At 43.2% G+C, this 16,098-nt stretch overlaps 1 protein-coding gene across 2 annotated transcripts in view; it reads left to right on the top strand.

Moving 5' to 3' along the window:
• Positions 1-2,183: 2,183 nt before the first annotated feature.
• LOC111148272 (centrosomal protein 120) overlaps positions 2,184-16,098 on the top strand; it is an 82,024-nt gene continuing 68,109 nt past the window's right edge. For both annotated transcript variants that reach the window (XM_022504748.1, XM_022504749.1), the window contains exons 1-4: positions 2,184-2,399; positions 6,345-6,501; positions 8,112-8,226; positions 10,973-11,114. In XM_022504748.1, the coding sequence (XP_022360456.1) occupies positions 2,351-2,399; positions 6,345-6,501; positions 8,112-8,226; positions 10,973-11,114 (463 nt within the window). In that variant the 5' untranslated portion in view covers positions 2,184-2,350. The remainder of the gene's footprint in view (positions 2,400-6,344; positions 6,502-8,111; positions 8,227-10,972; positions 11,115-16,098) is intronic.

Raw genomic sequence — 16,098 nt, forward strand, 5'->3', positions numbered from 1 at the left:
TGAATGCCGTTGGCTATGCTTAAGTCCGGAACTAAGAAATTATGTATACTACTATTATATAGCTGAAATTTAAGCTCAGAGGGGTAGAGTGACTTGCCTAAGGTCACCTAACATATAAATAGTAGATTTAGGTCCCAAACTCTGACTTCCAGAATCATTCTTTGCTTTGGAGATTGGCTCCTTTTGTCTAGGGTTTAAGCTAAATAGTGTTTTACACCATAATAAGCTTGTATTTGGCTCACTGTTGTTGACCTGTTGCTGATCTTGAGTATTGTCAACCTGGACTGGACATCTTCATTAGACTGCTCAACAGGTGAGGTGTTCTTATAATAACATTGTTCTTGTATCAACAAAATTTAGACTGTGGTAAACTCCACAGGGTACCTGACCAATTACTTTAATGAAGAGTTTCAAGGGAGAAAAAAACGGAAGTGAGTACCTCTACATGAAAAGACACAAAAGACAGATCAACCAAATACACTGCGTTTTGGAACCTCTTCGAATCCTGATTTGAACGAAGCAACTGAAAAGTAATTATTAGATCATCAGGGAAATTTGAAGAGTGTGCACTTAAAGGTTTTAAGGAATTTTTTTTAAAATTTTTTATGCAATTGAGGTTGAGATTAAGTAATATATGAAGATATACTATGTTCTAGAGTTACATATTTACATATTTGTTTATTTAAAAGATTTTATTTATTCATTTGACAGAGAGATCAGAAGTAGGCAGAAAGGGGGAAGCAGGCTCCCCACCAAGCAGAAAGCCTGATGCGGGGTTGGATCCCAGGACCCTGAGATCATGACCCGAGCAGTAGGCAGAGGCTTAACCCACTGAGCCACCCAGGTGCCCATAGAAGTACATATTTAAAGAAATGAGTTGATACGATGTTAAGGACTTCCTCCAAATTAACGGAGCAGATGAAGATGGGTCTTCAATCATAATCGTTGAAGCCATGTTTTGGGTATTTGCTGGTTCACTGTATCATTCCATCTACTTTTGAATGTTTGACATCTTACACAAAAGAATGCATTGTTCAACTATGAACCCAAAGTAGATCGTTACTTTGGTATTATATTGCATAATACCTCATTTCAGGGAGCTCGGAAGGGGACGGAAAGGGTCTTCTTCGAAGTCGTCTAACCCAAAGTGCATATTCTTCTCTCCTTTTAGGCCCACCCAATGGGGGGTGGGGTGGGGATTGTTTTTTCCTCTTTACTCACCCCCTCCACCCCACACCTGGTTCAGTTTCAAGCTTATAACCTCCAGAGGATTCCTAATCGGTCCTAAAATAAAGCCAGAAGGTTGCGGGGCGGGGCGGGGGGGGGATATGCTTTGTTTAATTTGGGTCTTGATCGTGCTAATTAGTTACCCTCTCGTCAGGGGGCCGTACAACATATACTTTTAATTTCCCTGCCCACGTGACAATGTTTTTGTTTCAGGGTAATTTCTAAAGTACAGGAAATTCTCGGAGAGTTTACGTCACCGCCAGCAGTTACAGTAATTACCGCATTGACGCTACTTGTTTTCCAAAACGTGAACGTTTGCGGGGCGGTGCGCGTCCTAGTTAGGGATTTTTCAGTTCAGACTTAATTTTAAGCAGTCGTGACGCTGGGAATGTGAACGGGGGGGGGGGGGGGGGGTGTGTGAATGCGCGCGCGCGAGTTCTCCATCTCCACTGCTGTATTTCCCAGGTTGCGTCTGGGGGTGAAAAAACAGAGAATACACCACATCCGCACTCCTCTTAGGCGCACTGCAGGAAGCGTCGGCTGCAGTAGTGCGCCTGCGCAGTCGGGTCCCGCCAAAGCTCCCGCCTTCCCCCGTCCCGCTAGCAGGGGGCGCTGTGAGGCAATGGTCAGGTCTTCTCCCTAGGGCTCTGGAACATAGCATAAAAGGGCAGGAGGCGAAGCGACAGGAGGGGCGTTCTATCCGCGACCGCCCTGGTCTCTATCACCCTTTGGCCTCCAGCTTTCCCCCGGCCCTGGGCCTGCGGGCCTGGTTGCTAGGCGGAAGCGGGGCGCGGCGGATTGAAAAGCTGCAACGCAGGCGGCAAAAGGTTTTCCGGCGGCGGGCTCGCCTCTCCCTGCAGACGGGCCGGGTGGCCGAGCAACCTTTGCCTTTGCTTTCAGTCGGGGGAGGGCGAGGGCTGGGCTGGAGGCTCGGGGCCGGGTTGCCCGGCGCGCTGCAGGCGGCGGCAGGCCCGGGCCGCGGAGCGGGATCCCGAGGTCGGGAGCCCCGGGCGGGCGGTGGGAGCCCCGCCGGGAGCCCTGCTGGTGGTCGCGGGCCTGCCGCATCTCACCCGGGTCCTTCTTCCCCCAAGCAGACCCCGCCTGCGGGTCGCGCAGCGCGACCATGGTCTCCAAGTCCGACCAACTGCTCATCGTCGTGTCCATCCTAGAAGGTGAGCGGCGCGGGGCTTGCTTCTGCAGCTGCTGCTTGCTGAGCTCTAACAGTGGCGTGCGACCGAGGCTTGGTTAACCTTAAGAATCATTGCTTTCGCGCTCCCCCCGGACGTGTTCACAGATGGAGCTAGTCAGGTCTGTTAGGCGATTGATTTAAAAACCTCCCCAAGGGAGCATGAGAGCTATTAGGGATAGGTGGTATTTAGTGTGAGGAGCCGGAGCCCCAGAGAATGTAGGAAAAACGATTTCCATCTGAAGCAGCCTGTCGATGACTTTTATATGTGAGCTGAGTGTGCCTGCAAAGCACGTTCTGTTCAGCGGCCTCCCGGTGACAGCATTTGTGAGAACTTGGCTTCGGGTCGCGGACAGATTTCCTGCGGTCTGAAGTACTGCGGGAGGCCATTCCCTTTATAAGTCTTGGTAGGGGACTTAGGAGACTGGAGTTGTCAAGAAGGTCCACCGGACGTGCCTTGAAGTTCTGTTGGGTAGATTAAGTGGCATTTGTTCATCGGAGGCTCTCTGAGTGTCAGGCACTGTGCTGGGAATGGAAGGAAGCAGGATCCCTAGTCCTAAAAACTCAGGGGATAGCATGGAGAAATGTGTGTAATTCCTCAGGGCGTGGAAGAAGGAAAGACCAGCTCTGGGGACGATTTCCCAGCGGAGGTGACATTGATTTGGGTCTTAAGGGATGATGAGGTCTGCCTCAAGGAAAAAAAAATGGAAGGGAGGGCTTTCCATACAAAGAGAAGAGCAAAGAGAACTTAAGGTATGGAAAAGCAAGGCATATTCTGCAAGTGCTTAAATTTCCTGTAGTTGGAGAGTAGGTGGCAGAAAGGGGTGGGGGCATAGGATTTGGTAGGGAGAGTGAGGACCAGTTACGAGTATTGTGACAACAGTCGTCTTGAGTGGGCCAGAGGAATGGCTGGTGGTTTTTTTTTGTTTTGTTTTTGTTTTTTTTAAACCACTAGTGCAGGTATTTTGTGAGGCCTACCACTGTTGGGGGGATGAGAGGGAATGAGTTGTAATAAGTTGTGAGACAGAAGGCTGACCAGAGACTGTAAAGTGCTGGGACATTTTTAACTGTTCCATTACTCATTGTTAAAAGAGAGAGGATTGAATTCCCCTTGTAATTCGGTTAATAAAAGCTTTTGGACTTGGTTCTTGCTCCCTGTAGCATGGCAGCAAACCAAAAATAAAAGGCACTCTCTGTCCTTTCCAACTTGCAGGCTTCTGTCTTCTTGGGGAGATCAGATTGATCTGCAGGGCACCATATGTTGGAATGCTTTCTAATATTAAAAATACTGGATGTGGGCCATAAACATAGGTTTTGAGGGTGAGTGGGGATGATGGCTTCAGCACTGAGAACGGTAAGTAAGGATGGAAGAAAGTCCTTGCTGGTGGTTGGATAACCCAGGCCGATGATGGAGCAAGTGTGGTAGATAGAATGGTGGAGAGGCCTTCAGGATGCCCAGGGTCAAGGGAGGTGAACACTGAGGAATATTCTGGTAAAATAAGCTTGCGTGAGTGAATAGACCTTGGAGGATTTTGGAAGCCAAGGAGTTTAGATGGAATGTTCTAAAAAAGAGAGAGCCCGCCCATAATCCTAAGCAGGAGAGCATCATTTGCAAATTTCGCAGGGGCTGTGCAGGGAAGGGAACCTGGCTTTAGGGAAGTCAGTTAGGTGTTGCCACAAATATGGCTGACCCTGGAGGGTGGGCCTCCCTGCAGACTCTCCTTTTGTTTGTGTTTCCATGCATCCTCTCCATGTTGTTGCCTCAAGCCCAGAACCGGAGAGTCCTCACCTGCCTGGGTTCCTTCTCCATCTGCACCTTCCAAATGGTCCCCAAGTTTTGTTGGCTTTATTTTTAGAATAATACTAGGGGCTTCATGTAAACGTCTGAATGGAAATTTTTCCACTTCGAGTGCGCTGTGTTGAGGCCCTAGTATTTATCTTTTCAGTAGTCTGTTTGGTGAATGGTTTTTTTTGTTGTTTTTGTTTTTTTTCCTTTTCACAGAACCTCCCTGCTCACATTACTCTCCAGGGTGATTTTTTGAAATGCAAATCTAATTGTCTTAAAATCCTTCAGTGTCCTAAAGGATAATGTCTGTACTTTTTATACATTTTATTTATTTATTTGAGAGAGAGAGAGACAGTGAGAGAGAGCATGAGCGAGGGGAAGGTCAGAGGGAGAAGCAGACTCCCGTGGAGCTGGGAGCCTGATGTGGGACTCGATCCTGGGACTCCAGGATCATGACCTGAGCTGAAGGCAGTCGCTTAACCAACTGAGCCACCCAGGAGCCCCGTCTGTACTTTTTAGAATGGGATTCATGGCCTTTTATGACACACTGCTTGCCTGCCTTTCAGTTTGCTCTCCTCTCCTGCCCTGTTCCCAGGTCTTCAGTTATATTGAGCTACCCGTAGTTTCTTGACTGCACCTCTAGAAATGCCCTATATTCAAAAGAAAATGAGATTTCTACCATGAGCAAAACTGGGGCTATGTACTGGATGCTAAGAATGAAAAAGACAAGGTTTCTATTCTCTAAGTATTGTCTTTGGAAGGAGGCAGGCACTGGTTCCTTCTAGTACATATTCTCTGTTGTCAGCCCAGTTGGAACTTATAGTTAGGGTAGAGGGACTGAAAATAAAGGTTTTTGTTGTTTTGTTTCTCTTTTTTGTTTTTTTTTTTAAAGATTTTATTTGTTTATTTGACAGAGATCACAAGTAGGCAGAGAGAGAAGAAGGGAAGCAGGCTCCCCGCTGAGCAGTGAGCCCGATGCGGAACTTGATCCCAGGACCCTGAGATCATGACCCGAGCTGAAGGCAGAGGCTTTAACCCACTGAGCCACCCAGGCGTCCCTGTTTTTGTTTTTGATACCGATGAATTTCATTTGGGGAAGCTGGTGATCTTTTAGAGCAGCTCAAAATGATGTCCAGAGAGCGGCCTCTGTGATAGCTGGTTGGGAGAGCCATGTGCTATGTGGTAGGACTGCTAAGTGGGGAGTTTTAAATGGGAGCTTCAGGTGGAAGATCACAGGATGGCAATCGAGATCTCTCTGAGCCCTTGCATACGAAGTAGTTTGTGCCAGGGTGAGTAGCAGCTGGGATGTATTTAATAGGCGTCAATGCTTGTCTCACCAAAGTGCCCCTCACCAAACTTGTGAACAGGTGGACGATAAGATTCTTGTGCTTTAGTTCTTCACCTTCCTGTTTGCAGTGTCTTCAGTTTGTCTCTCTCCCCTAGACCCTCCATTCCTTGAGGGCAAGTACCGTTTCACTCTTTTTGCTGGATGTGCTGGGCCTTCAGTAACCAGTGAAAGAACAGAGTCAGGCAGTACCAAATTCAATCATTTACAAAATTGTCCTTGAGATTTGAATGAATGAATGGATACATGTGACTGCTTTTCCCTGGCTGATTTGCTGAGTATTTTCAACCATGTTAAGAGGTAAATTAACATGAAGGTTGATGGGTGATTGCTTATTTGATTATTTCCTAACTCTCTGGATGACTTCACTGTTCTATATTAACAGCCAGTATAGTAATATCTAAAATTGGCGGAATCACATTTTTAATTGTTTAATTCTAAATGTCACTGAGATCATTGCTGCTCCAAGGGTGAACCAAGGACAACAGCATTGACATCACATGGGAAATGGCAGCCTCTCAGGCCCATCCTAGACCTAGTGAACCAGAATCTATATTTTAACAGGGTCCCCAGATGATTCATGCATGTTAACCTTTGAGAAGCTCTAATTTACAACTTGTAGTCTTCAGTTCGATCCCTTTCTTAAGAATCATGAATTTGTACTTGTGAGTACGTGTTAGTAGGTAGGTAGTGGAATATGTTAAGTCAACCTGATGCAGATGAGTTTTTAAACCACGTGCTAAAAGATGATGTTTGATTTTTGTATGCTCTTGATTCAACTGTGTGGTCTTTTATTCCAGGTCGCCATTTCCCCAAGCGTCCAAAGCATCTGCTTATAGTGGAGGCAAAGTTTGATGGAGAGCAGTTGGCTACTGACCCTGTGGGGCATACCGACCAGCCAGAATTTGCTACCGAGTTAGCCTGGGAGATCGACAGGAAAGCCCTCCATCAGCACAGGTGACTCTTACTGTCCATTCCTTCTGCTCTGTTTCTCTGGGCTCCTAGAGGTGAATAAATTCTTATCTTATTATAGTAACAATGATAATAATGTATGTTTAGTGCTTTCGTCATGTGCCAGGAGATTTTTCAGAGTATTTGGCAGTGATAATTCACTTGAGCATTGGAAAAACCTATGAGGCGGATGTTAGGATTTACCCCTAGTTCAGGTGAGAAAACTGAGGCCCAAGAAGGGAAGTCACTTGTCATCTCTCAGTCAGGTGGATAGCACTAGAGCCCAGCCACTTGAGCTCTGGAGGGTACCTTTCTAACCTCTGCACCTCGCTACCCCCCCCACCCCCCCAGCTGCCCCCTGATGTCTGAGAGAATAGATACTCTAGAAGGGAAGTAGCTATTCTAGAAGGGCTGTGATGATGCTTACCCAGTATTAAATAAGGGTTGGAATTCCTTGTAATTTCTGTCACTTCATTTATTATACACTTGACCTGGTTTGCCAAGGATATATAGAGATATGTATGTAGTAATTACAGAAGAGACTCTTTCTAGTTAGTTTTATACTTGATTTTATTTATTTATTTATTTTTATACTTGATTTTAGACATAAAAACACTTGGTATCAGTACATAAAACATAAAACAAGCTTAAAGTTAGAACGTCTTATTTCATGGACCTAGATGATTAGAAATAGGCAAGAGGACAGATACTTATATTTTAAAAGACATGAAAAGGGGCGCCTGAGTGGCTCAGTGGGTTAAGCTGCTGCCTTCGGCTCAGGTCATGATCTCAGGGTCCTGGGATCGAGTCCTGCATCAGGCTCTCTGCTCAGCAGGGAGCCTGCTTCCCTCCCTCTCTCTCTGCCTGCCTCTCTGTCTACTTGTGATCTCTCTCTGTCAAATAAATAAATAAAATCTTTAAAAAAAAAGACATGAAAAGTATTTTGTTTTGCTTTTTTTTTTGTTTTTCTGGGAAACGCAAAATTATTTCATTCATTGCTGTGACTTAGGACTAGAGCAAATAAAATTGCAAAGTTAAAAAATGAATGTCAGGAGAAATTTGTTTTTTCCTATGGCTAAATGAGTCCATGGATTTGTTTGGGGCATGTGAAATGGTAATCAGTTCTTAGAGAAGATCAGAGTTGTGTTTTCAGTGACTTCTGGAATAGTTTGTGATTTTTATGACAGTTAATTCCTAAGGTCGTTTCATTATTTTAGTCACAAAAAGAGCTTTAAGCATATACGTATATTTGTAGTTTTATGTGTGTATGTGACAGTAGAAGGAAAACATTTTGAAATCAGTCTTGAGGATTCATGGTAGTTTTTTACTTGAAAAGCGTTCTGTATATTATAGAAGCTTGAAAACACTGCCCTAGACCATCTCCAATGAGAGAGACCAAGATTTTTGACGTGGTTTGAATATTACTTGGTATAAAGATAAATAGGCATAAGTAATCATTGATGTCAGTTGGATTTTTCAGAAAATACAGTGTTCTGTTATTCAACAAAATTATAATATACTTTATAGTAGTGACCAGCTTTTTCGAAGCTAACAGAACATCAGTTCAGAATTAAGCAGGAGCTACGTTATCTCTAATGTGAGTTGTTACCTTACAGGTTGCAGCGTACGCCTATCAAACTGCAGTGTTTTGCCTTGGATCCTGTATCTTCAGCCAAGGAGACTATAGGTTACATTGTTCTAGACTTAAGAACTGCTCAAGAAACAAAGCAGGTAGTAGCCTTTGGATGTTTTCTTACTGATTCTGTTAGTTGACGATATTTAGTATATACCAGATTGCTGAAAAGGCCGTGGAATAATGGACCTGAAAGGTTGGGGGAAGGTGGGGTGGAGACAGTAGGGCACTTCTCAGGTTTCTGTCCCTTCTTTGACCTAGAACTGTGTTTCTCAAAGAATGTTCTCTCTGAGCTCAAACATGTGGTCATGTTACTGTTACCTGGAGCATTCACCTGCCAAGCTCTGCTTTTAGTGGTACTCCTCCTGTAGTGGTGCCCCCTTCAGTGAGTGCTCCCTATTCCTCTTCCAGGCGTGCAGCCTAGAAGGCCAGGAGTCTTCCTCCACCCCTCCCTCTTCAACCTCTGCAGCCCTTTCCATTTGGTTTCAGGCCTCCAGCTGCCCCTTCCTGATCCAGGTACTCTTCTCCATTCTCACCATGGCCGTTGTGGCCGAAGCCACCATGCTTTTCTAACGTGGCTGTGGTGGTAGCCTTCTGATCGCATTCTCTGTGTCCTGCTCCTTGCGTTCCTCCTGGAGCTGTCAGAGCACGTGATCTTCCTGGAGCGCTCTCCGATGACTGAAACAGCTCCCCCCACCCCGCCTTCACCACACACACACACACACACACACACACACACACACACACACGGAAAAAGAATTCAGGGTCTTGATTCCTAGCTCAGTGCTTTCTGTTACCGAAAATGTCTTTCTTCCATCTTAAAATCTCTTATGTCACTGACTTGGGAAGTGTTTCCTTTCAACTTTTGTTAATAACCTTCTTTTGTCACAACTCTCTTAAGATAAGAAGATAAATACACACACACTTGTCTTTTGAAGTCCTTTATTTAAGATTTTATTTATTTATTTGGCAGACAGAGATCACAAGTAGGCAGAGAGGCAGGCAGAGAGAGAGGAGGAAGTAGGCCCCCCGCTGAGCAGAGAGCCCAACGTGGGGCTCGATCCCAGGACCCCAGGATCATGACCTGAGCCGAAGGCAGAGGCTTTAACCCACTGAGCCATCCAGGCACCCCAAAGACCTTTATTCTTGATTGGAATCCTAAATTAGGATTCTGTGAAGAAAATGGATCTGTTACCAACATTTTTGCTGTGGTAGCCATGATATTTACAAATGGGCCAGTTAGCTTAGCCCGAGTTTGGAATCCTTGAGAAGAAACTGAAATTTTAAAATGTTTTAAAAAAGAATCTGTCTCGGGCGCCTGGGTGGCTCAGTTGGTTGAGCGACTGCCTTGGGCTCAGGTCATGATCCCGGACTTCCTGGATCGAGTCCTGCATCGGGCTTCCAGCTCCTTGGGGAGTCCCTTCTCCCTCTGACCTTCTCCTTTCTCATGCTCTCTCTCACTCATTCTCTCTCAAATAAACAAATAAAATCTTAAAAAAAAAAAAAAAATCGTCTCTCCTTTCTCTTTGGATACTCCTCCTCAGTTCTCTGCATCCAGTTCTGAAAAAAGTTTTCTCTCTCGAGTCTTAGCCCTGCAACCATGATTGTGCCCCTGATGTTTTACTTAACTAGCTTTACTACTTGATCTAGACACTTGTGCAGTGACTTTGGTTACAGAGAAAGTGAATTCTCTTAGGGGGAGGATACCTGAGAGGAGGTCATGCTGGTAAATGCTCTTGGCATTCTCTCCTCCCCGACCCCGGCCCCACTCCTGGTCCTATAGAACACTTTGTCCTCATAGTGGTTTTTTATCTCTATCAATGGTAAGGAGAAATGTTTCAGAATTAAGAGTTTTAGGAAAGCTGGATGTTGTCTTGCTTATTCTCTCCTGTTTATTAGCAGAAATATTTGAATTGGTGAGTAGAATATATGAAGTTCAAAATAAATTGGTTGTCCATAAATGAACATCAACACAGAAAAACCCAGATTTGTTATTCTAAGTTATGTAACAGAAAAATAGGTCATAAATTTTGAGTTGCTGAAACTCTTTCCTCAGGCTCATACTTAAAATGATAAAATATCCATCATAAAAAAGACAGCACAAGACTCCTGAGTTTTCTTTGCTTTTAACAAACCTTGGGTGTGGATTTTTTAAAGGCTGTGGCCTAGTTAGTCCTCTTTTACGGGTCACATGTAACTTGATACACAGCAGCAGCTTTTGCTTTTGATCTGTAAAAGCACCCGCTTCTATGGCTTTATGTAACGGTGGTCAAAGTAGGAGCGCCTTTCCGTGAACGACAGTGGTGCCCCTGCAGGAATGAAACAGGAGGTCCTGGGCCATGATGGCGCTGGCTGACTTGAGTTATAGACTGCTCACCAGTGCTAGAATAACAAGGATCCTTGATTCTGTGAGAAAGACTTTGTGTTTCCATCAAGTGCATGGTTTGTAACCCAGCCCCTCTGCCTCAGGTCTCTGCTTTAGTATTGTGTTAGTGTTTTTTGTTACCACTAGCTTTCCTTTTCCCTCATTTGATACATGTAGAACGAAGCAGAGAAGGGGTCAGGCAGCAGAGGTATGCCAGAGAAAATGAAAAATGAGGGTTTAGGGAAATGGAAAATTGGTAGTCGAAACTACTTATTTTTTTTTTTTTTTTTTCAAGAGGAAGTTCAGTTAGCTTCCCAAGCAGGGTTAAAGTCTTTGGAGGAAAATGAAAAATATTTTAAAAGAGGACAAAGTACTGAGGAAGGACAGGGGATATATTAGGAACCTAATAGAATGCTGCCCGCTCTCGTTGATTGCCTATTAATGATTAAGGTGGTTTTGTTTTTTGTTTTACTCTCCAGGCTCCAAAATGGTACCAGTTGTTGAGCAATAAATACACCAAGTTCAAGACTGAGATACAGATAGGCATTGCTTTGGAAACAGATACAAAGGCCCCAGTGGATAGTTTTAAAGCCAAAGGAGCCCCCCCTCGAGATGGAAAAGGTTTGTGCATCATCTCTACAGTCATTCGCCAAAAAGTTGTAACTGGGGAATGGTGAGTGGCTTGATAGGAAAACACACTCGGGAGCGGACTGATTTTACTGTAGTGCATCACACACGTTTTGAGATTGTTAAACATGCAACCCTTGCTGCTCTAAGCACTTGTTTACAAAACCAAGAAATAGAACAAGAGTTTCTTTTATGTGGTATATAACAGAAGAAAGCAGAATTTTGTTTTCTTAAAAATCGATAGGAAAATTTTCTCCTAGGATGAGTGTAGGAAAGCCAAAAACACACACTGTTCTCTTTTCCCTCACCTATTAATAGCACCTTCATATTTTTTTTAACTAAACTCTTTCTTATAGAGCATTTTGAGGTTCACAGCAAATTGAGTGTAAATTCAGAGTGTTGCCTCATTCCCTGATTTCCCTGTCACGTAGGCCGCCGCTGTCACCATCCCTCACCAGAGGGGAACACTTGGTAAAATCGATGAACCGACATTAACGATCACCCAAAGTCCATAGTTGATACTAGGATTTACTTACGGTGTTTGTATTACAGTCTATGAGTTTAGGCAAATGTGTAATGACACCCATCTGCAATTGTAGTATCCTACAGACGACTTTCACTGCTCTAAAAATTGCTCTGCTTCCCCCTCCTGCCAAACTGGCAAACACTGTTGTTTTGTTTTGTTTAATTGTAGGATAGTTGACATAAATGTCCTATTAGTTTCAAGTGTACAGTACAGTGGTTTGACAAGTCTGTTCCTTACACTGTGTTCATAAGTGTGTAGATAACCTCTGTCGCCATACAAGCCTATTACAATCCCATCACTGTATTCCCTGTGCTGTTCCTTTTGTCCCCACGACTGACTCGTGCCATAACTGGAAGCCTGTACCTCCCTCTCTCCTTTATGCAGTTTGCCCTCCCCTCCCCCTGGCAGCCATCAGTTTGTTCTGTGTATTTATAGATACGATTCTGCTAGGAATATATTTTGCATCATCTGCTGACAAAGACTGTTTTATGTCTGTACTCCCGCTCAGCATGCCTTTGTTTCCTTTGTTTATCTTACCTTATTAGCCGGGACTTGCAGTATGATGCGAAGAAACACTGAGGAAAGGGGATATCCTTACCTTGTTCCTGTAGGTTTTTTTGTGGACATTTTTCATCAAGTTAAGGAAGTTCCTCTCTATTTGTAGTTTGCTTAGGGTGTTTTATCAGTACTGAGTGTTGGATTTTGTCACGTGCTTTTTCTGCATCTTTTGATGCCATCGTGTGGTTTCTTTAGCCTGGTGATGTGAGGGATCAGAGTAACAGATTTTCCAGTGTTGAACTAGCTTTGTATACCTGAGCAAAATCACATTTGGTTGTGGTTCGTATTTCTTTCTTTCTTTCTTTTTTTTTTTTTAAACTATTTTTATTAACATATAATGTATTATTTGCCCCAGGGTACAAGTCTGTGAATCATCAGGCTTACACATTTCACAGCACTCACCATAGCATATACCCTCCCGAATGACCATAACCCCACCACCCTATCCCTACCCCCACCCCCCCCAGCAACCCTCAGTTTGTTTTGTGAGATTAAGAGTCTCTTATGGTTTGTCTCCCTCCAGATCCCATCTTGTTTCATTTTTTCCTTCCCTATCCCCCACAAGCCCCCACCCTGCCTCTCAAATTCTTTATATCAGAGAGATCATATGGTAATTAACTTTCTCAGATTGACTTATTTCGTTCAGCATAATACCTTCTAGTTCCATCCATGTCATTGCAAATAGCAGGATTTCATTTCTTTTGATGGCTGCATAGTATTCCATTGTATATATATACCACATCTTTTTATCCATTCATCTGTTGATGGACATCTAGGTTCTTTCCATCGTTTGGCTGTTGTGGACATTGCTGCTATAAACATTCAGGTGCATTTGCCTCTTCGGATCACTACATTTGTATCCTTAGGGTAAATACCCAGTAGTGTGATTGCTGGGTCATAGGGTAGCTCTGTTTTCAACTTTTTGAGGAACCTCCATGCTGTTTTCCAGAGTGGCTGCACCAGCTTGCATTCCCACCAACAGTGTAGGAGGGTTCCCCTTTCTCCGCATCCTCTCCAACATCTGTCTTTTCCTGACTGGTTAATGTTAGCCATTCTGACCAGTGTGAGGTGGTATCTCACTATGATTTTGATTTGTATTTCCCTGATGCTCAGTGAAGTGGAGCACTTTTTCATGTGTCTGTTGGCCATCTGGATGTCTTCTTTGCAGAAATGTCTGTTCATGTCTTCTGCCCATTTCTTGATTGGATTATTTGTTCTTTGGGTGTTGAGTTTGATAAGTTCTTTATAGATTTTCGATATTAGCCCTTTATCTCATATGTCATTTGCAAATATCTTCTCCATTCTGTCAGTTGTCTTTTGGTTTTGTTGACTGTTTCCTTCACTGTGCAAAAGCTTATGATCACGATGAAGTCCCACTAGTTCATTTTTGCCCTTGCTTCCCTTGCCTTTGGTGATGTTTCTGGGAAGAAGTTGCTGCAACTGAGGTCAAAGAGGTTGCTGCCTCTGTTCTTCTCAAGGATTTTGATGGATTCCTGTCTCACATTGAGGTCTTTCATCCATTTAGAATCTATTTTTCTGTGTGGGGTAAGGAGATGGTCTAGTTTCATTCTTCTGCATGTGGCTGTCCAATTTTCCCAACACCATTTGTTGAAGAAACTGTCTCTTTTTTCCATTGGACATTCTTTGCTGCTTTGTTGAAGATTAGTTGACCATAGAGTTGAGGGTCCATTCTGGGGCTCTCTCTTCCATTGATCTATGTCTGTTTTTGTGCCAGTACCATACTGTTTTGATGATTACAGCTTTGTAATAGAGCTTGAAGTCTGGAATTGTGATGCCACCAACTTTGGTTTTCTTTTTCAACATTCCTCTGGCTATTAGGGGTCTTTTCTGGTTCCATATAAATTTTAGGATTATTTGTTACACTTCTTTCAAAAAAAATTGATGGTATTTTGATAGGGATTGTGTTAAATGTGTAGATTGGTTTAGCTAGCATAGACATTTTCACAGTATTTGTTCTTCCAATCCATGACCATGGATTCCATTTCTTTGTGTCTTCCTCAATTTCTTTCATGAGTATTTTATAGTTTTCTGTGTACAGATTCTTTGCCTCTTTGGTTAGGTTTATTCCTAGGCATCTTATGGTTTTGGGTGTAATTGTAAATGGGATCGACTCAATTTTTCTTTCTTCTGTCTTGCTGTTGGTGTATAGAAATGCAACTGATTTCTATGCATTGATTTTATATCCTGACACTCTCCTGAATTCCTGTATGAGTTCTAGCATTTTTGGAGTGGAGTCTTGGGTTTTCCACATAAAATATAATATCATCTGCAAAGAGTGAGAGTTTGATTTCTTTGCCGATTCGGATGCCTTTTATTTATTTTTTTGTTGTCTGATTGCCGAGGCTAGGACTTCTAGTACTGTGTTGAATAGCAGTGGTGATAGTGGACATCCCTGCTGTGTTCCTGACCTGGGGGAAAACAGAGCTTTCCCCCATTGAGAATGATATTCGCTGTGGGTTTTTCATAGATGGCTTTGATGATATTGAGGTATGTACCCTCTCCCTACATTTTGAAGAGTTTCGATCAAGAAAGGATGCTGTACTTTGTGAAATGCTTTTTCAGCATCTGTTGAGAGTATCCTATGGTTCTTGTTCTTTCTTAATGTATTGTATCACACTGATTGATTTGCAGATGTTGAACCAACCTTGCAGCCCAGGAATAAATCCCACTTGGTCATGGTGAATAATCCTTTTATTTTTTTATTTTATTTTTATTATTTTTTTAAAGATTTTATTTATTTGACAGACAAGTAGGCAGAGAGGGCAGGCAGAGGGAGAGATGAGGAGGAAGGCTCCCATCTGAGCAGAGAGCCTGATGCGGGGCCCGATCCCAGGACCCTGGGATCATGACCTGAGCCGAAGGCAGAGGCTTTAACCCACTGAGCCACCCAGGCGCCCCCTTGAATAATCCTTTTAATGTACTGTTGGATCCTATTGGCTAGTATTATGGTGAGAATTTTCACATCCGTGTTCATCAAGAATATTGGTCTGTAATTCTCCTTTTTGATAGGGTCTTTGTCTGGTTTTGGGATCAGGCCAGGTAATGCTGGCCTCATAAAATGCGTTTGGAAGTTTTCCTTCCATTTTTTTAAAGTTTCAGGAGAATAGGTATTAATTCTTCTTTAAATGTTTGATAGAATTCCCCTGGGAAGCCTTCTAGCCCTGGGCTCTTGTTTTTTGGGGGATTTTTGATGATTGCTTCAATCTCCTTACTGGTTATGGGTCTGTTCAGGTTTTCTATTTCTTCCTGGTTCAAGTTTGGTAATTTATATGTCTCTAGGAATGCATCCATTTTTTCCACATTGTGAAACTTGCTGGTATATAGTTGCTTATAGTATGTTCTTATAGTTGTTTGTATTTCTTTGCTGTTGGTTGTGATCTCTCCTCTTTCATTCATGATTTTACTAATTGGGGTCCTTTCTCTTTTCTTTTTGATAAGTCTGGCCAGGGGTTTATCAATCTTATTCTTTTGAAGAAGCAGCTCCTAGTTTCATTGCTTTGTTCTACTGTTCTTTTGGTTTCTATTTCATTGATTTCTGGTCTGATCTTTATGATTTCTCTTCTCCTGCTGGTTTTAGGCTTTCCTGCGTCCTTTCTCCAGCTCCTTTAGGTGTAGGTTAGGTTGTATACTTGAGACCTTTCTTGTTTCTTGAGAAAGGCTTGTATCACTATATACTTTCCTCTTAGGACCATTTTTGCTGTGTCGCCAAGATTTTGAACAGTTATGTTTTCATTTTCATTTGTTTCCATGAATTTTTTCAATTCTTCTTTAATTTCCTGGTTGACCCATTCATTCTTTAGAAGGATGCTGTTTAGTCTCCATGTATTTGGGTTCTTTCCAAATTTCCTCTTGTGATTGAGTTCTAGCTTCAGA

This window comes from Enhydra lutris, unplaced genomic scaffold (assembly GCF_002288905.1).
Source record: "Enhydra lutris kenyoni isolate GAN:26980312 unplaced genomic scaffold, ASM228890v2 scaffoldscaffold19, whole genome shotgun sequence".
Lineage (NCBI taxonomy): Eukaryota > Metazoa > Chordata > Mammalia > Carnivora > Mustelidae > Enhydra > Enhydra lutris.